Genomic DNA, 21,634 nt, shown 5'->3' on the forward strand with positions numbered 1-21,634 from the left:
CAGTTGAGGTTAAAGGAGTGCAAAGTTCTATGATTTTCACCAGCTTCACCACAGGAGCTGCTATACAGTTAATTACACAGAGGTTCACCTTTGCATTCTGCTCCAGAAGTTTTGTCAGGGATTACTCTAAAAGACTTCAACTTGCCCCTTGACTTTCAATGGCTTTATCATCACTCTGTTGCCCACTATCAACATCCCGGGGTTTATCATAAACCAGAAATTGGATAAGACAAGCCATATACATTCTGTGGCTACAAGAAACGGTCACAGGCCAGGAATTCTGTGATGAGAAACGTTTCTCCTAACTTGCCAAAGCCTATCCATCAGCTACAAGGCACAAATCAGGAGTATGAATCAAGCCTCTCCACTTGCCTGCTTACATCTCAAAAAGCTTGACACCATCGTGGACAAAGCATTCTACTTGTTTGGAATCCCATCCACCACAGTCTGGATTCAGTTCCTTCACCAGCAGTGGCAGCAGTGTGTTCCATCTACAAGATAGACTGCAGTAACTCACCCAGGGTCTTTCAACAATACCTTCCAAACCCACGATCTCCACCACCTTGAAGAATAAAGGCAGCAGGAACATAACCTACAGATTTCCCTCCAAGCCACATATCATCTTAGCTTGGAACTCTATTGCTGTTCCTTCACTGGCACTGGGCCAAAGTCCCAGAACTTCCTTTTCTACAGTACTGTGAATGTTCCTACATCCCAAAGTCTATACTGTTTCAAGAAAGCAGTTCACCACTACTTTATATAGGGCAATTAGGGAATAAATCCTAGCCTTTCCACATTCCATGAATGAATAAAGAAATGGCATTCACAAGGCAGTGGAGCTTTTGCCGACAGATGGGAGTTTGGTTCATGAGTGTCAGGGTATGTCTATGTGACAGTGGACTCGCATAAAGTATGTCTGGATGCAAAATCTCCTATGAATTCCTCTCAAGCCTTAGTCTGGGGACACTAGGGTCCCAGTTTCTGTGTGTTATCACAACATGACAGAGCTGAGAACCTGCCAATGGAGAGGCAGTAAACGACTTGCCTACTTGACTGTCGGTTTCACAATGTTTTTAGCCTGTGGTGCAGGCTGCAACTCTGAAGAAAATTAACATACAAAAGTAAAAACTAACTCTCTTCATCCACAGTTGCAGACAGGATTATAATACATGTATACAAATGCATGAAGTACAGTAAATAAGTTGGGCAAGTTACAAGCACAAATAGCCACATAGGAATAAGATGTTGTAGCAATAATGGGGTCCAATCACACTGTTAGGTGTATTCCATAGGCCATTAGTTAGTAGTAAAGGAGCTAATTTAGAGGAAAACTACATAAAAATTCGAGAACTATTTGGTAATGATAATGAGGGCCTTTAATTATCTTTGAATGAATTAAATACTAATAGTGTACAAGCAGAGAAGGGAAGAGTTTCTAAAATGTGTTTTGGAAAGTTTTATACATCCGTATGTATCCAGTCCATTGGGGAAGGAGTCATTGCTGGACTTGGTTCTGGGAAATGAAGGTGGTCAAGTAGATCAGTGTCAATAGAAGAACACATAGGGAACAGTAATCATAGTATTATAAGGTTTAATGAAAATTGGGATTGCTTAAATAGTTCAGCAGGTCTGGCAGTATCTGTAGAGAGAAATTGGAGTTAACATTTTGGGTTGAGTGACCCATCCTCAGATCAGCTAAAGTGGAGACAGTATTGAAAGTTTCTGTTTGCCTTGGAGGAATTATCTTATCTACACTTTTGTCTAAATTTGCAAAATTAGAATTTTAATTTCACAAGGAGAGAAAAAGCAAAAAGAATGACCTTAGCTCAGGGATAGCATTTATCGTACTTCTGAATTGCAACAGATTCAAACCTCATGATTTATATTTCAGCATATAATCTAGCATCGCACTACAGGAGCTATTACAATGATACAGGTTCTTTTTTTTAGAAGAGCTGGTAAAATAAGATTTTGTCAAAGTCTTAGTTGGGTGCAAATGGTCTATAACTGTTTTCAGAAACAAGCATTGCCCTGGCCAACATTTATTCTTCAATCAACACCACTAAGGTTGACTTTATCATAATTTGTTGATTATGGGTACTTGTTGAAAATTGCCTAGCACATTCCCTACATTTCAATAATTTTTAATTGGCTGTGAAACACTTTGAATTCTGTGAGAGATGTATAAAAATGTGTCCTCCCTTTAAATGAGAAGAAAATAGATTAAGTTAATTCACAGAGAGATATCTTTATTGAGCTCATAAAAAGTAACATTGCAATCAGCATCTCTGAGATAAATAGGATTGATAAATGAATGCAGTGAATTGCTGAAAAATAATTGGAACTTTTGCGCTATCACAGTCTCAAAGACCACTTGAAATACTTTACATGCAATTAGTGGGTAGGTAAACAGATGTTCTGCATATATTAAAGTTTCACAAACATGAGATAATCCCACAAATAAAGTAAATGACTAGTTAATCTACTTTTACTGATTTCTTTGTGCAATGATGGTCGGCCAAGTCACAAAGGGAATTTATAACCCTTGAACATAAGGGTCTGTAACATCCATTTATCAGGCTAACATCAGTTTAGGTCACATGCTCACATCCAGGAGTGGCAGAGCAATGCTTCACTTTTTAAAAAAATCCATGCAAGAATCCTATCAACAGTGCCACAAGTAAATAACTTAGGAAATAAATTACACTACTTTACACTTTTGAATTACCTAGGGCTGATAAACAAGGGGGAGAAAAGTCTTCCAGAATCCAAGGAGTCAGAACAGAATGAAGAGAAGGATGAAGATATGGAGGAGGAAAGAATAGCACCACTAATCCAGAATAGGGAAACCTCCTGTCCACCCAGCTGCCAACAAGCAAGTTGCAATGGATTCCCAAACTGCTTCTGCCAAAAAGTAACTCGGAAGGTCAAAGAACCTCTGCGGTAAAAAACAAAATACTGCAAATGCTGGAAATGGGTAACAAATACAGAAATTGCTGGATAAACTTAGCAAGTCTGGCAGAGAAACAAAATTAATGTTTCTAGTGGGTGTGGTCCTTCAGAACTTCAGGACAGAGTGTCCTGGCTAATACTTATTCATGCTGTCCAATGTCACTGGAAAAATATTGATCATTGAATTCATTGCATTTGTGCGCTTTCCTGTGTACTACTCAATACACTTCAAAACAGAAGAACTTAATTTGTTCTCAAAGGCTTGCGTATGATCCCACAGGCAAGTTGATTCTTTTATTGCACAACATCATTGTAACAGTAGTGCAGCGTAGGAATAGCCAGTTTTGTTGGGTTCTGCAGAGATCTTTGGTAGGATCAGGTAACCAGTAAATGTGTTACAGTAGCATTCATGTCCAGTGATTTTGTTTGAATAAGTTGGATAAATAACCTGGACCAGATGGACTACACCCCAGAGTTAGAACATAGAACAATACAGCGCAGAACAGGCCCTTCAGCCCTTGATGCTGCGCTGACCTGTGAACTATTCTCAGCTCGTCCCCCTACACTATCCCAAAATCATCCATGTGCTTATCTAAGGATTGTTTAAATCTCCCTAATGTGGCTAGGTTGACTACATTAGCGGGTAGGGCATTCCACACCCTGACCACTCTCTGCATAAAGAGCCTGCCTCTGACATCTGTCTTAAATCTATCACCCCTCAATTTATAGTTATGCCCTCTCGTACAAGCTGATGTCATCATCCTAGGAAAAAGTATTTCACTGTCTACCCTATCTAATCCTCTGATCATCTTGTATGTCTCTATCAAATCCCCCCTTAGCCTTCTTCTTTCCAATGAGAACAGACCCAAGTCTCTCAGCCTTTCCTCATAAGACCTTTCTTCCAGACCAGGCAACATCCTGGCAAATGTCCTCTGCACCTTTTCCAATGCTTCCACATCCTTCCCGAAATATTGGTACCAGAACTGTACACAATATTCTAAGTGTGGCCGCACCAGCATTTTGTATAGTTGCAGCATGATATTGTGGTTCCAGAACTCAATCCCTCTACCAATGAAAGCTAACACACCGTGTGCCTTCTTAACAGCACTGTCCACCTGGGTGGCAACTTTCAGCGATCTATGCACATTGATTCCAAGATCCCTCTGCACATCCACACCACCAAGAATCTTTCCATTGACCCAGTACCTCTGCCATCCTGTTATTCTTCCCAAAATGCATCACCTCACATTTAGCTGCATTGAACTCCATTTGCCACCTCTCAGCCCAATTCTGCAGTTTATCCACGTCCCCCTGCAACCTGTAACATTCTTCCAAACTGTCCACTACTCCACCGACTTTAGTGGCGTCTGCAAATTTACTAATCCATTCACCTATGCCTGTGTCTAAGTCATTTATAAAAATGACAAACAGTTCTAAGGAAGATAGCTGAAGGGGATAGCTGAGGCATTAATGGTGACCTTTCAGGAATCGCTAGAATCAGGGAGGCTCCCAGAGGATTAGGAAATCGCTAACGTAACATCCTGTTTAAAAAGGAGAAAGTGAGCACTGCAGATGCGGGAGATCAGAGTTTAAAAATGTGTTGCTGGAAAAGCGCAGCAGGTCAGGCAGCATCCAAGGAGAAGGAGAATTGACGTTTCGGGCATAAGCCCTTCTTCAGGAATGATTCCTGAAGAAGGGCTTATGCTCGAAACGTCGATTCTCCTTCTCCTTGGATGCTGCCTGACCTGCTGCGCTTTTCCAGCAACACATTTTTAAATCCTGTTTAAAAAGTGTGGAAGGCAAAAGACGGAAAATTACAGACCGATTAGCCTAACCTCAGTTGTGAGTAAGATCCTGGAATCCATTGCATAGGATAAGATTTCTGAATACTTGGAAGTGTATGGTAAAATAGGGCAAAAGGTTCTAGCATGGATACAAGCTTGGCTGTCTGGCAAAAAGCAGAGAATCAGGATAAAAGAGTCCTTCTCAGGATGGCAACTGGTGACAAGTGGTGTTTTGCAAGGCTCAGTTTTGGGGCCACAACTTTCACTTTATACATTAATGATCTAGATGAAGGAACTGAGGCTAGTTTGCAGATGATACAAAGGAGGAGCAGATAGCATTGAGAAGTAGGGAAGGCTGTAGAAGGATTTGGACAGGTTATGAGAGTCGGCAAAGAAGTGGCAAATGGAGTACAATGTGGGAAAGTGTGAGGTCATGCACTTTGGTAGGAAGCATAGAGGCATGGATTATCTTCTAAGTGGGGAGAAAATTCAGAGGTCTGAAGTGCAAAGACAGTTGGGAGTTCTAGTTAGAATTCTCTCAAGGTAAACTAGCAGGTTGAGTCAGTAGTTAGGAAGGCAAATGCAACGATGGCACTTATTTTGAAAGAGCTTGAATATAAAAGCAGGAATGTACTTCTTAGACTCTATAAGGCTCTAGTCAGACCACTTTGGAGTATTGTGTGCAGTTTTGGGCCCACACCTCAGGAAGGATGCACTGGCCCTGCAGCATGTTCAGAGGAGGTTCACGAAAATGGTCCCAGGAATGAAAAGTTTAACATATGAGGAATGTTTGAGGACTCTGGGACTATACTTCATGGAGTTTAGAAGGATGAGGGGCATCTAATTGAAACGCACAGAATACTGAATGGCCTGGACAAAATAGATGTTGGGAAGATGTTTCCATTGATAGGAGAGTCTTGGAACTGAGTGTATAGCCTTCGAGTAAAGGGAAGACTTTTTTAGAATGGAGAGGAGGAGAAATGTCATCAGCCAGAGTGTTGAATCTATGGAATGCATTGCCACAGAAGATTGTGAAGACCGTCATTGAGTGTATTTAAGACTGAGATCAATAGGTTCTTTAGTTATCAAGGGGATCAAGAGTTAGACTAGATTCCCTACAGTTTGGAAACTGGCCCTTCAGCCCAACAAGTCCACACCAACCCAACCTTCTGAACAGTAACCCACCCAGACACATTCCACCACCCTATATATACCCCTGACTAATGTGCCTAACACTATGTGCAATGTAGCAAGGCCAATTCACCTGGCATACACATCCAGCAAACCAGCAGACATGGGGAGAATATGCAAACTCCACACAGTTGCTAGAGGCAGGAATTGAACGCAGGCCCCTGGCTGTGAGGCATCAGTGCTAACCACTGAGCCACCGTGCCACCCTGGTTACAGGGAGAAAGCAGGAGAATGGGGTTCAGAAACACATCAACCATGACTGAATGGTGGAGTAGTCTCGGTGGGCTGAATGGCCTAATTTCTGCTTCTATGTCTTTTCGTCTTAGTCACATCGCTCAATTCCCCTTCCCCAGGCGCCTTTCATTGATATACCCTCCCCTTACGTGGGAACGTGTGAGCCGAGAGCGCGCAGCCCAGCTGGCGGGAGCCGGGAGCGCGCGGTCGAGCTTGCGCTGTATGGGCGGGCTCGCGCGGAGGCGCGCGGGCGGGTGGTGGAGCTGTCAGCGGGACGGCAGAGTGGCACCTTCCCACAGGCGGGCAGCAGGATCTGGGAGTGGGAGCGGGGTCAGAGGAACGGGAGGGAGGGGAAGAGAAGGGGCGGGGGGTCTTGTTATTGCCAAGATAAAGGAGAAACAGTGCCGGCACGTCCTTCCCCGGAGCAGGGGACTGGTTTTGGGAGCCCAAGGCAGGTGGAGGTGGGGAGGGGGCAGGAATACCGCCCTCCCCACCCCGCGGTGAGGCCCTTCCTCCCCTCACCCTGAGCACTGCCCCCTCCCTCTCCCCGGGCTGCGCTCCGACACCATCCGTGCGGAGAAATGCAAAGCATCGCTGGCTGCGGGGGATTCAGTGCGGAGAGGCTGACAGAGTAACCCTCTTGCCCATAGTTTTGTCAGTTCCCCCGGGCGGCTGCAGCAGCGGTGTCTCTCCGTCACCTCGGGGCCATGCCGCAGGGGGGAATGGAGAAGTTCCTGCAGATCGCCCCCCACTCTCTGGCCGTGGTGCTGGCTCGGAGCGGCTCGGCCAGGGCTGCGGTGGCGGTCACCGACAACATTCAGCACCACCACACCGGCTACGAGATCTTCGCCGACTTTAAAGCGGAGAACATGCAGCACTTCTGGAACAAGAGAGTGACAGACGCCATCTCGGAGGCTTTCTTCCTCGGCTGGATCGACGAACACGTCCTGCTGATCCAGGGCAAGGAGTCCCACCTGGAAGTGTTGAGGGAAGCCTGGATGAGGAGATCCCTTAAACCTCCCCGGGGCTTCGGTATAAAGTATCTGGGTGAGTGCCAATGCCTTCATTAGGTGTAAAACATTCTGGGTTTGAACAGGTATTTTGGGGGATAGTGCACCAGCCCAGTGTTGTGTGACCTGCTTTAACAAAAAAAAACAAACTACTGTGTGGAGGCTGGAAATCATGTTGCAATCTCAGTGCGAATGTTTCATTGTCAGATCTTGCCCTCGGTTTTGAACCCATAATCTCTCTAGTTACTACTTCAGTACCGCAACCAGTTGATATTCGCACCTTTCAAAACTCCCACTCGAGTTGACAATGATGAACTTTTCATCTCAGAAATATTTAGGCAGTTTCCAAAAGGACATAATGATAGAGCAAATGCATTTGCACGGACTCATGTCGTACATTGTATTTCGAAACTGTCCTCAATTTGTTTGATGCCTTTAACAGACGCGCCAGTTTTTTTTTAAAATGCACTCACAGAAGACGGACTAGAGACTGCAAGTACTTGGATGATAATGACATACACCCCAACTTGCTGAATAAAAAGCATGTGATTCCGATTTATTATTTTTGAACTCTAGTGCAACAGCGCAGACCTTAATATCGCAGCCTGCTATTTATACTAGTTATCTTTCAATATTTACTGAAATGGTTCACTGTGCAGGCAACATTTCTCTGGTAGAACGGAGGAGTTGCAGGTCCATTCTGGTCGGAGAGACCAGACTCTAACCGAAAGCATTGGTGTTTGCAAAGCCTGTTTACCCAGAGCAAATGAAAGATATAACTCTTAGCTGCTGGTTGGAATGCTGCCATGCAACCGGACTATTGAATAGTTGCTTTTTAGACGCATAAGTATGCCATTAATGCGCTCCGATCTAATGAAGAATTATTGGAGAATATGGATCCACTTAGATATAGTATTAGCTGGGAATATAATGTACGTAATTTTACCAGTTGTTGATTAGCTAAAAAGTTTTAATAAGTCGTAATGATTCCCATTCCGTTTTAAAATTTACAAACACAAAACTGATTGCAATAATGATACTGCATATATGTACTTTAATAATGCAGTACTGTACTTAGTATCTACGTGAGTAAACTAGCTCATAGTTCTTCGAAAAACAATTCCAGTAGTGTATACAAACCGGTATGCTGAATATGCTGGTTGTTGTGTTACTTGACTGGGGAGGTCACCACATGCTCTGTCAATTACAAGAAAAACAATACAAAATTCAACAATTTACACACAAACTATTTCATAAGTATATATCAGAGGTTGATATGTAGTCTCAAAATTTTGAATGGAATTGGTTTGGTGTGTACCTGACCACTTCTGTGTAAAAATATGAGTTTTCAAAAACGGTCAATACATAATGGGAACCCCAAATCAAAGATGGTCTCTGCTTGGTTTCTGCAGTGATTATTATACCAATTGGTCTGTGTTAACTACAGTCACCATTTGAGACTTACTTATTAGTGGTGTGAGAATTGAGATTGTAATAGTATAGGATTGAGGACAATGGTTGATGCAGGATTCCAGGAAAAAAAACACATATTGAATCTATTTTTTGACAAAATAAACATGATAAATGTAATTTTAATAAGGCAAATCTCTGGAAAGTCATGTATTGTAATTATCAGATTTTAAAATTTGGTGTCTTTTTTCCAAAAGAGGATGGATGTTCAAGGCTTTTCAGAAAGTTTTTGTGATTGTCAGATTTCTGTCACCAAATTCAAATACTGGTCTGTATAAGGTCACCGAATAACAATATTCTTGTATTGTTTTATTTGTGAACTAATTAAGTGTTCTGCTGTGCTAATGGCTTTATTCTTTCAGCAGCTAATACTAATTTCAGAAATTCAAGCAGAAGTAGTTATCATTTAGGATATCTTGTCAGATGAGTTGGACTGAAGCGTCTGTTTCTCTGCTGTATACCTTTTATGACTCTATGACTTTATCAGCTCTTATATAGATAGGTTTAAAAAACACTAATATATAAAATAATCGCCTACACTAAAAGCATACATTTCAGTCATTCATTAGAATACTCAGTGTGCAAAATACTGAAAGAATGGAGTTTGGAGAGGCACTTGAGACAAAAACTTCTTTTTCTAGCAAAGCACAGAGCAGTTGAATTTGACAGCTGGTAGTTTTGTTCTGTCATTGCAGATTTTCAAAATTGCTGTTTATTAAAATAAGACAATGGTCAAATGTTCTTTAGGATACAGTATCCACTAATGGTTTTCCAATCAATAAAGAGTGCTGATATTGCAAGTAGCCAACCACATTTTGCCCCAGTTCCCACTAAACTGCTGACCACCCACTCCCTCCTTAGTACCTGTGTTAGCTGGTATTTTCAATGATTCTATCTCTTCAGCTGTTAGTCCATGTCTTGAAATCTGCTGTCATCACCACCCTTTCCTCCAAAATGTGTTAGGTTCTCATTTGCCCTTGAGCGCAGTTAGGGATGGGAAAAATGCAAAGACTGGCCTTATCAGTATGTCCACATTCCATGAAAGAATAAAGTATAAAAAGCCCTTAACTCTACCCTCCTCACCACTCATATTCAAATGTACTTTCCTTTCCAAAGTCCTTGAACGTGTATACCATTAAGGCATAGAGTCATACAGCATGGAAATGGACTTTTTGGTACAACTGGTCCATGCCGACCACGTTCCAAAGCTAACTAGTCTCGTCTGCCTGTGCTTGGCCAATTCCCTTCAAACCTGTCCTATTTATGTCCTATGTCTTAAACATTGTAACTGTACCTGCACCCACCACTTTCTCTGACAGTTCATTCCACACACAAAGCACTCTCTGTGTAAAATAAGTTGCCATTCATGTCCTTTTTAAATCTTTCTCCTCTCACCTTGAATATATGTCCCCTAGTTTTGAATTCCGCCCCCGATCCCAATCCCTCCAATCAGGTTTCAACCTCTGCCACATGACTGAATCAGTTCTTATTAAAGTTGCAGATGATATCCTATCGATACAAAGAAAACCTTTCCCGCCTCATTCTGTTTGCTGCTTTTACATAGAACATAGAAACATAGAAAAATACAGCGCAGTACAGGCCCTTTGGCCCTCGATGTTGCGCCGATCCAATCCCACCTAACCTACACTAGCCCACTATCCTCCATATGCCTATCCAATGCCCGTTTAAATGCCCATAAAGAGGGAGAGTCCGCCACTGCTACTGGCAGGGCATTCCATGAACTCACGACTCGCTGAGTAAAGAATCTACCCCTAACATCTGTCCTATACCTACCACCCCTTAATTTAAAGCTATCCCCTCTCGTAATAGCTGACTCCATACATGGAAAAAGGTTCTCATGGTCAACCCTATCTAAACCCCTAATCATCTTGTACACCTCTATCAAGTCACCTTTTGACATGTTCAACTACAACTTTAGCTTCCAAAACCTCTCACTTGCTGTCCAGCTGTTTGGAATTGCTCTCATCTGTTTTATTTTACATATCTGATCTAAGCCAGAGATTCATTTTCAATGGCTTACCTTCCTGTTCTTGTTCTATTATCCTAAGCGCCTTAAGGATCTACACGTTATCTCCTGCCTCTCATCTTCATGTATTCCTTGATGATATCATCTGAAGCTGAACCATGTCTTGTCATATCTCTCTTCACTATTCCATTAATGCTAAATTATCAGAAAGTGTACCTGACACACAGTATAGGATGAGATTCCAAAGATTAAATGTTATAAAGACTGAGGTGATTGTTTTCACTTCTTACTCAGGAATTCTGTACTGACTTTATCCCTCTTCCTGGCAGTAATCTTAACCAGTCTATTAATAACCTTGGTGTTGTATTTGATCCTGAGATGAGCTTCCAGCTGAATTTTGAAGTTCTTCCTCTTCCAGCTCTACAACCTCCCAAGACCAGGCAAACAATGGATGCTTCTTTCCCTAAAGGGCATTAATAAAGCAAGTGGATTTATACAGCAATCAACAATGGTTTTGTGTCATCATTAGGCTTTTAGTTCCAGATTTTTATTGCATTCAAATTCAGGTTTGCAGTTCCTTGAAAGTGGCAATACAGGTGTATAAGAAAGTCAAAAAGACATGGTATTTTCGCTTTCATCGGTCAGGGCATAAAGCGTAAAAATTGGCAATCACATTGCAGGTTTATAGAATTTTAATTAGACCACATTTAGAACGTGCACACAGTTCTGGCTGCCACACTAGAAGGATGTGGAGGCTGTGGAAAGGATACAGAAAAGGCTTACCAGAATGTTGCCTGGTTTGCAGGGTTTAAGGTATGTGGAGAGATTGGACAAACTTGTTTTGTTTTCACTTGAGTGTTGAGGCTGAGGGGCGACCAGATAGAAGGTAACAAAATTATGAGTGACATGCATAACATGAATAGTTGGAGTCTTTTTCCCCGGTAGAAATGTCAATTATGAGGGACCATAGGTTTCAGATAAAATGGGGAAAGTTTAAAGCAAATGAGAGGGGCAAGTATTTTACACAGAATGTGGTAAGTAGTTGGAACATGCTGCCAGAGGAGGTGGTAGAAGCAGATACGATAGCAATGTTTAGGAAGCATCTTGATAGATCCATGAAAAGCCAGGGAATAGAGGGATCCAGATCACATGGAGGCAAAAGGTTTTTTAGTTTAGAATGGCATCATGTGTCAGTGCAGGCTTGGTGGGCCGAAAGACCTATTTCTGAGCTGTTCTGTTCTTTGTTCTACCCAGGTGGGATTTGAATCTAGGTGTCTAGAACATTACCTGCATCACTGGATTATTAGCCCAGCAACAATACCACTCAGCCATCTCTTCCCACCAATGATTAAATCTTGACCTTTAGAAACTCACTCATATAATATGAGATGGCTTTGTTCATATCACATTTTTACTGCTTATATTCATAAAATGCAGGTGAATGAAATGATGTTTATTCTTCAAGTGGATCTGCCTGATATCATTCAACTTTGCGAAAAATAGATTTAGAACATTTACTGAACTGAATGGGAATATATTATGTAAGTACGTTATTGTAATCTCCCAATATTTGGGAGACCTGGTCGCTATATTTTTTTCCTGAATACAGCAGTGGTACTTCACAAAGTATATCAATGGATACATTTTCAAGAAAAGTTTATCATGAAGTGATAACTGGACACTCAAATTCCTTTGGAAGTCAATGGAATTGATACTTCTAGCCCAAGAAAAATTGAGAAAATAATCTGACAGCCTTTGGTCTTGGAAATTATAACAGCTTAAGTGCAAGCCTCAAAGACATAGTAGGAGTTATATAACATTTTCTATCACCAGTTTATCTTTAGAAAAAATAACATCAATTGATAAGAAATTAGGAGAATAATTACTGATTGTTTTCTTCCTTCCTATGTACTTTCAATTAAACCATCTGGCTTTTTTCTTTCTGTCTGTCGCCATCAATTTCCATTAGCTTGACTCAGTTCTTTCAACTAGCAGAAAGTGAGGACTGCAGATGCTGGAGATCAGAGCTAAAAAATGTGTTGCTGGAAAAGCGCAGCAGGTCAGGCAGCATCAAAGGAGCATTCAGGAGATGCCTGCAGAAGGGCTTATGCCTGAAATGTCGATTCTCCTGCTCCTTTGATGCTGCCTGACCTGCTGCGCTTTTCCAGCAACACGTTTTTCAGCTCAGTTCTTTCAACATCTGTTTGTATCAACCTTGAGCTTTGATCTTGACTACCAAATCCACTTAGTTGCTGAGACTATGACATTGATTGATTCATCTTAATGGAAGACTTTGGGTCTCTGGTTTTCTGGTGAATTCTGTCATCGTGCAAAACTTCCAGCTTGTGACTCTTTCTTTCTTTCTGGTTTGGAGTGTTGAAGGAATTTGATCATGCTTTGTTTTTGGTCAATATTCTCTTTCATGCAAATGATCTATGTGACACTAGTGGAAGTTTCTCCAGAAATGTAGGCCATAAACTCTGAGGCAGTAATAACACGTGGAAGAGAGACTTAATCCTGGAATTGGTTTCAAGGTCCCTGTAATATGCTTTTTGTTTGCTTATGGGGTGGCCTAATCCAATGAGTTCTGAGGCCTGCTACTGACAGCAACACAGTCTGCAAATGTTAATCTATGGTAATGTTTGAGCCTCCACCCTGCTTAACAACTCTTCCCACCTGCCATTTTCACTCTGGGGTTACACCAGTTTAAGCATCAAAATAGGTTCACAACAGAAACAAATTCAGGGAGCACTGTAATAAAGTGAATTAGGTTCTGTTCTCACACATAACTACTTTTAACTCAGACTTTGGGCCATTATTTTGCAATACCTCTTGCAACCCATACATTACAAACTTCTCAAAACCTAAGAGAACTAAAATATTTTAGTTCTTGAGGCATTGGGCAGAGACTCAACACTTGTTATAGCTATTGTCCAAAACAAAATATTCTTTCCATTCCACTTCAAAGAAGTCAATCTGTACATATTCTCAAGCTTTTCATGTGTTTAACCATGGAACGAAAACAACTTTGGTTGGATCATTTCTCATTCTGAGTCACACTTCACAACCTTTTAGCAACTCTTCAATACCTTTAACTATCTCTATGCTCACTTCAAAGCAGTAAGTGAAAAGCAAAGGGCTAACCTTATGAAAAGTTTACTGTGTATTGTCCTTCATTTTGAGTTTGGCCTAATGACTCTAATTTCAACATACGGTTGTCTTGGCTCAAAGACTACCTCTGCTGTTTTCGCTCTTTCTTAGCACAGGTCAGATTTGCCCTGTGATGTAAGGTTCTGTCTATTGATATCCTTTATTTTAGATTTTGGAATTTGAACTGGAGGCACATAGGTTTGGTCTGTGTGTGACACTACTAATGTGCTAAATGGAACAGATTTTGAACAGATTTGCCAGCTCAAAATTGGGTCCCCTTTATTTGGACTCCCTGGCCAGATAAAAACATCGTGCCTTTATCCCAGTTTGTCCAGCCTGTCTCAATTTGATACTTTTTATTCATCTATACTTCAGTACATACAAACCCCATTGACCAATTCCTGATGAAGGGCTTGTGCCCAAAACATCGATTCTCCTGCTTCCACGATGCTGCCTGACCTGCTGTGCTTTTCCAGCACTACAGTTTTGACTCTGATCTCCAGCATCTGCAGTCCTCACTTTCTCCTATTCATTCAACTTGTCTAATTCACCCTGAAGCCTCATTACATCCTCCTCAGCACTCACAGTCCCACTTAGCTTTGTCATAATTCATAGTTACCTTCCTTAACAGCAATGTATAAATTTCACGTGTTCTACCTGTGAACCTGCTCTGACAGTGCGCTGTCCAGTTTTCCTGTGCCATTTCATTTGTTTTGATGCCTTCTCAAATGGTATGAAGCATGACTTCACATCCTCTTCCTCAAATATTGGTAGAGTCTGTACAAATTTCAGCATTTTCCTGACTGTACTTTAGATTGAGGGTCTGGTTTACCTCATTAGAGCTATCTGCATTCAAAGTCTCTGTTTTAAATTTGCATCTTTTTAAGGCTTTTCTTATTTCCCTCTCTTTATCATTTTCTCTCACCTGAATTTGTTGTTCCAGGCTCTGAAATTCTATTCTTCTTTTTCCTTAGGTTCAGTTCTTTATGTTCCTTCTCCCTTTTTGTTTCCAGCAGCTTTAGGTCTTTCTCATGTTCAAGCTACTATAGCTATAGACTCATTCCCACTAACTCAAGTGTCTCATTACTTGGCAGCCCTAGCATGACCTGTATTTCCACCAAATGTTGTGCCAATAATTTAATTTTTTCTCTGCCTTTTCAAGAAATATATCTTCAATTCACTTGCCAACTCTACAGCCTTTGCCTTCTTCCAGTCTTGTAAATCACTCAGAGGTACCTCTCCTATCTATAGGGTATATTTCATCACTTTTGATGCCATTTTATTTTACAGTATGAGAAACCGGTACCTATTCCTTCCATACTTATGAATTACTTTTAGTCCACATCAATCTCTCATTGTTGGTGTCCAATGACCGTACAACATGCCCCCAAACCGTTATGGGGAACCTAATGGAAAGTCAAATCTCTCTGTTCTGTAAATTCTCACAAATATGTAAGTGACCAGTTTAATTATTAAGATGGTGAACTTGCCTGACCTTGATCACCATTTAAGAAAGAAGAAACTTACACTGGGTTTCATAAATACACAAACAAACAACTTAGTTATTATATCAAGCTCATCCTTTACAAGTAGCAGAATGAATTATTAATTAATAAAACACAAATTTAAACTACACCCACTTTAAATCTGAATGCACACACATTTATTTACAAATAGCATGGATATGTCAGACAGCTTTACAGAAATATGATGTGTGGAAAAAAAATGTAGGCAAAAAGGAACAAGTTTCTGTGGTTTGAGAATCCAAGCCACAAGGCTGAGTTGGAATGAGGTGCCTTTCTCACATTTTTTTGATATTTGGTGATTAAATATTATGTTATTATTAGTTAAAAATTCTTTGTTTCCAAAGTATTTCAGCACTACTTTCCTTCTAGTCAATGAAGCAGAAAGAAGTATCTGACTCACCTTGCAGATTTTTAGACGTCTAAGTGTAAGTATCCCAGGTCTGTAGCAAACTGTACATTACAGCAGATTCAAAAGGCTGTTGCTGGGCAATTTTGTTTAAGCAGAAAGATAACCTGGTGCCAGTATATTTCTCAAAGTAATCAAATCCTGTTTCTGTAAATGTTACCTCGTTTGTGTGACCGTCAAATAACGACTCAACACTTTCACTTTTTTCAAGTGACATGCTAACATAGGAACAGGAGTAGGCCATTCAACCTCACAAAGCCTGTTCCACCATTCAATGAGATCTGTAACTGAGCTCCATGCACCTGCCTTTGGTCCATATCCCTTATACCTTTCCTTAACAAAAATATTAAAATTTTAAAATATGACTGATCCAGTATCACTGCCATTGTGGAAGAGAGTCCCAAACACCTCCCACCCTTTGTGTGCAGAAGTGCTTCCTAATATCTCTCCTGAACGTCTGTCAATAGTTCTCAGAGTATGCCTCCTTGTTCTAGAATCTCACCATTGGAAATAATTTATCTTCATCTACCTTTTCTTTTCCTGTTAACATCTTGAAGATTTTGATCTGATCACTCCTCAACCTTTGAAATTCGAGTGTAAACAGGGCTGATTTATGTAATCTCATTCTTGTAAACCTATGTTGTACTCTCTCCAAGGCCAATATATCCTTCCTAAGGTGTGGTGTGCAGATCTCCGCAGTACTAAGTTGTTAATGTAGCTCACAGTTGTTAAAAACTCTAATAGTTTAAATTTCCACTTTTTAGATATTTCCAAAATAAAAGTATATATATAGTCCTTGCACAGGATTCAGTTGAGTGATCCTTCTCAGAACTGCTGAGTTTGAATTTCCTTTTAAATGTTATTAGTTTCTCTGGTGATCGTAATATTTCACAACGACAAACATAAAAACCTAGTCAATGTGTCCTGTTATGTCATTTAAGTGTATAGTGGAGTTTGACAGAGGGAAATAAGATGAATTATTAGTTGTGATATTAATTTGTGGCTAAAAGCAAAGAACATGTTTCTTGTAGTTTCTTCCATGGTCTCAAAACATTGCAGAGTGCTTGGCAGATAATGAATTACTTGTAGTGTTTTATGCAGGCCAAAAACCCAGTAAATTTTATAATACCAATATTCTACAGATGAATAATTTTGGACATATGTTTCAGGGATCAGCAAAAACCATGACACCTAGAGAGTTCCCCTGCACTACAGTTTGTGCCATAAAGTCGTCTAAAACTGCCTGACCACACAGCTGTGCCCTCAGTTTTAATATCTTACCTGTAAACCAGCAACTCTTGGATTAGCATTAACGTTCTAACTGGTTTATTAATGACCTGTATAACTGAATGCTGAGATGAAATTAAAGCTTAAAGGACAAGTCTTTGTCACATGTCAGTGGGGCAGTGATTAGTGGGGAGGCAACACCCAAAAAGGTTGCGAGGTCACTTTTCATCAGTATTGCATAACTGATTGATTTGAAAAATATTGCATTTCTGGTGCTATATGAGACATCACCTATAATGTTGCACAACTTAATTATGGAACACACCAGTCTTCAGAGTATTCATAACTTGAGGATTAGTTCTGTACCCTCAATTATTGTTAAATTTAAGAGAGCACTTTGATTTGACTAATACCCTTTTATTCAATGATTTAAGTCCAACTTATTCCCATACACACAGTTTTAAGAAATTTAGATATTCAGGATTGTACTGTATAAAGTAATTTATGCAAACTTATTAGAAAAGACCATCCTACAACTTCATGCCTATTGAAAGATCCCTATTCCTGCTAATCTAATAAATAAGGTAAATGCAAATCTTGCTTGTACATGTATACATATATGGTCAATTGATTCCTGTGAAATTCATTTTTTTCTGTTTCATGATGTCTGCTTGGCTCAGTTTGTAGTTGTCACCTCAGAACTGTGAGTTCAGGAGATCTTTCAGAAGTGTTGTAATGACTAATTGGTTGCATTCCGAGACAAGTTATCCAGAAATGGGGACTAATTTGAACTAGAAAATGTGTTGAAATCCTGCTATAATTACTTGCAAATTTGAATTTGACTTGGGAAAGATGGGTAGCAATAAAAAAGATGACTGAGAAATTATTGGATTAACAAAGTGGTTTAATTAATGGCCTGGAATAACTGGTTACTGAGGTGAATTGGAAACTCACTTTCTTCTCGACCTTTTTGATAATCTTTTAGAAGACTGATGCCTTTGTTACATATCAGTGGGGGATTAATTAGTGAGGGAGGCTACAGGGCAAAAGAAGTTTGAAAGGTCACATTTTATCACTGGGGTGTGCATAACTGACTTGAAACATGTTAATTATATGCTTGTGTTAATAGAAATTCAGGAGAATGGAAATTCATAGGAAATTTTGTATATTAATCAGACTTATTGTTGAACACAACCTGATCTTATCTAATTTGCAGTTAAAGGAGCTTCTGCCATTTTTGCTGAAAAAGCTAAAAAATAAGACATTATTATTTAAAAAAAAACACAACTGTTGCCTGCAGCCTTTTGTTTTAAGCACCACACGTGGAGGTTGCCTTTTAAATATTAACAATATATTTTTGGCTGTGTTTTCCAAAATAGTTGGCACTATCAGCTATAAACTTTTCTGAAGTCAAGTCCAAGGTTAGATGCAACAGAGAGAGCATATCTGATCTAACTGCACCAGGCACTGCCAGGGAAATGGGGTCAGAATGCAGCCAAGTGGGAATACACAGCTGCAGCTTAGCTGCAGTAGCTTCAAGATCAAAGATTCAGCTGCTCAAGGGAAAATAGCACTCTGTGTTTCGCTTCTTTTTAATTGTCCATGTTTGTAACGTAAAGGAATTTTGAACCTTTACTTCGAGTATCTAGGAAGCCAATGATTTGGGGAATAAATTTCATTATTATTTTGGGAGAGAAACTGACTTGGGCAAGAGATAAACAGTGCAGTATTCTGTCTATTGCCATTCAAGTCAGTGGAACCAATATTGAACTAGCTGCAGAACTGGTGACAGATGTACCACTACCCACTTTAACTCCCCATCCTGTGAATTTCACTCTTGCTGTATCAGAAAAATGTATTTGTTGAAATCTTTGCAGAAGAAACCCTTTTTGGGACAACATCAATTCCCTTCTGAAGAAGGGTCACAGGACTTGAAACATTAACTCTGCTTTCCCTCCACAAATGCTGCCAGACCTGCTGAATTTTTTCAGCAATTTCTATTTTTGTGAGTTTCATAAATCCCCATGTTACTTCCTATATTCCCCTTTCCTGCTCCATCCTACACCAAATTTGCTATTCCACATTTGTATCAAAGATAATGCAATTTTTGTTTTGCTTCGAACATCAGTAGCACAAAAAAATTACACTTCTGTGGCCTGATAATTCAACAAAAATGTCAAGTGTTGGTATCCATTTAGTGATATTTCTTTGGAAGAAGATCCATGCAAAGGCGATAAAAATGTTTCTGTGAAGGTACTGGTTATTGAGTGTGTCATGTGTCATGCTGGACTATTGACTTGCTTTCCTGAAGTGGAGCTCCCCAGATTTTAATTTTGTTTTGTGCTTTAATGAATCAATTCAATCACAAGGACATTAGACACCATCTGAAAAAGTAGAGCCTCTGCAGATTGATATTTGTAAGGGTCTGACTTACTCAATAGGAAAAGTCCCACTGTGGCTTTTTCGTGAGTGCTGAGAAGGCACTCTCTAGAGTGGGAGCAACATTCACCTATCTTACTTCCACAGGCTAATGGAACCTTTGTACAAAGCTCTTCCAGTCTGGATTGCATGACCTGTAAAATTTCACATTTGTTTTATCTAAGGGCATAAGGCATGGAGATCCTCTCTTCCTCTGCCATTTTTTGAAACATCTTCTAAACTTTGAAAGATACTAACCAAGCTTCATTTCCAAGAAATAGAATTAAGGGCTAAAGATTATAGGTGTTTTTGTATGCAGATCCTATGCTATTTCTAATAGAATATCTTGAATTGTCTGATCTATAACTAATCATGGTAATTTACATGGATGAATGTCAGTAAACAAAGTTAATTACTGTAAATTTGAATCCACTGTTGGATTGACAGTAACTTTCACAGTAAAGTTGTGAGATGATACCTAGCCTTCTAAAGAGAGCTGATACAGAATACCCGAATGTGAAGTGTTCATGTTATAATCTGATATTAGAAATCACCTTCAGATGGAAGAGTAGATTAGAGGAGATTACTTACAGTGTGGAAACAGGCCCTTCGGCCCAACAAGTCCACACCGCCCCACCGAAGCGCAACCCACCCATACCCCCTACATTTACCTTTTACCTAACACTACGGGCAATTTAGCATGGCCAATTCACCTGACCTGCACATCTTTGGACTGTGGGAGGAAACCAGAGCACCCGGAGGAAACCCACGCAGACACAGGGAGAATGTGCAAACTCCACACAGTCAGTCGCCTGAGGCGGGAATTGAACCCAGGTCTCTGGAGCTGTGAGGCAGCAGTGCTAACCACTGTGCCACCGTGCCGCCCACCAAGGTTTTTCTGTTCCTCGTTACTTGGTAAATCTTTTCAAAATGAGCTGGTTGCTGATATTTTACTGTAGAACTAATTCCCTGATTGGGCTCTCCCAGCAAGAAATGTTGAGCAGGGAGAGGATGAGCTATGAGTTTGCAAGGCTGCAGCCACGGTTTGTACCCATTAAAATAAGTGGATGGAAATTACAGGCCACATGGCCACAATTTCCTGCTCTGTGTTCTCCTTGAGCATTCAACTGTGAAATCATCCCATATGTTTTTATTATTATTCCTTGGAGGTACAGGCATACTAATTCAAGAGAATTAGACAGATGTTGTGAAAGATGGCACTAACTGGAGTCCTAGCCTTATCTTTTAAGTTTATTTGTTTGTTCTGCCTTTGAAATTTATTTGGTACAGAAATTTAGCAGGAGAAGAAAGGATGAGTTTTGGTTTTTTTCACATCTAAAATTATGTGATTGGACATTCAATAGTCCTACAATGTGGAACAGATCACCTGATATTTGGAATAGCAATATATTGAAACTGAATTGCTGGTATGTGTTGATCAAGTCCTGATATGCACATGCAATTGGAAGTTTTAACTTCTGATCAGCTGATTTACCCGAACTCTCTGTAGATGTCTCTTACACTGAATTCAAGGTCAGAGACTTGAGCGAGATTCATATACTTACTTGCATATTTAAACTGGTTTGTTAGAAGCAGTATAATGCTGGGACAATTTTATCACTCTGTTTGACTGTGTATATTTTGAAAGAGCATACTTGGTGTTTATCTGTTTAAATGCTATAAATGTAAGTGACAGGCATCCAAATGAAATCCATAAAAGCACATGCCATCAGGAGTTCAGACACAAGCAAGTTCCAAAGTGGGAGGAAAGTTCAAGTAATTTTGAAATTCAGAAGAAGTCAGTGATATATATGTTTGATAACTTAATGCTTTGGATGGTTTCTGGGCTTAAGGATTTTTCCAAATTCTTTATGCGATAATTTAAAGATCCCATGGGGTCCAAAGTTTGTGAGAAGATTTGTAGCTCAGGTGCTCATTGTTGTGGTTCTGTTCACCGAGCTGGGAATTTGTGTTGCAGACGTTTCGTCCCCTGTCCAGGTGACATCTTCAGTGCTTGGGAGCCTCCTGTGAAGCGCTTCTGTGATGTTTCCTCCGGCATTTGTAGTGGCTTGAATCTGCCGCTTCTGGTTGTCAGTTCCAGCTGTCCAGCTGTTCCAGGTCGATGTGCTTATTGATAGAATCTGTGGATGAGTGCCATGCCTCTAGGAATTCCCTGGCTGTTCTCTGTTTGGCTTGTCCTATAATAGTAGTGTTGTCCCAGTCGAATTCATGTTGCTTGTCATCTGCGTGTGTGGCTACTAAGGATAGCTGGTCATGTC

General features: G+C 40.3%; 1 protein-coding gene across 2 annotated transcripts in view; it reads left to right on the top strand.

Moving 5' to 3' along the window:
- The first annotated feature begins 6,528 nt into the window (after nucleotides 1–6,528).
- LOC122557644 (storkhead-box protein 2-like) overlaps nucleotides 6,529–21,634 on the top strand; it is a 323,710-nt gene continuing 308,604 nt past the window's right edge. For both annotated transcript variants that reach the window (XM_043705438.1, XM_043705457.1), the window contains exon 1: nucleotides 6,529–7,208. In XM_043705438.1, coding sequence (XP_043561373.1) covers nucleotides 6,869–7,208 — 340 coding nt within the window. In that variant the 5' untranslated portion in view covers nucleotides 6,529–6,868. The remainder of the gene's footprint in view (nucleotides 7,209–21,634) is intronic.

The sequence above is a fragment of the Chiloscyllium plagiosum genome, chromosome 2 (assembly GCF_004010195.1).
Source record: "Chiloscyllium plagiosum isolate BGI_BamShark_2017 chromosome 2, ASM401019v2, whole genome shotgun sequence".
NCBI lineage: Eukaryota > Metazoa > Chordata > Chondrichthyes > Orectolobiformes > Hemiscylliidae > Chiloscyllium > Chiloscyllium plagiosum.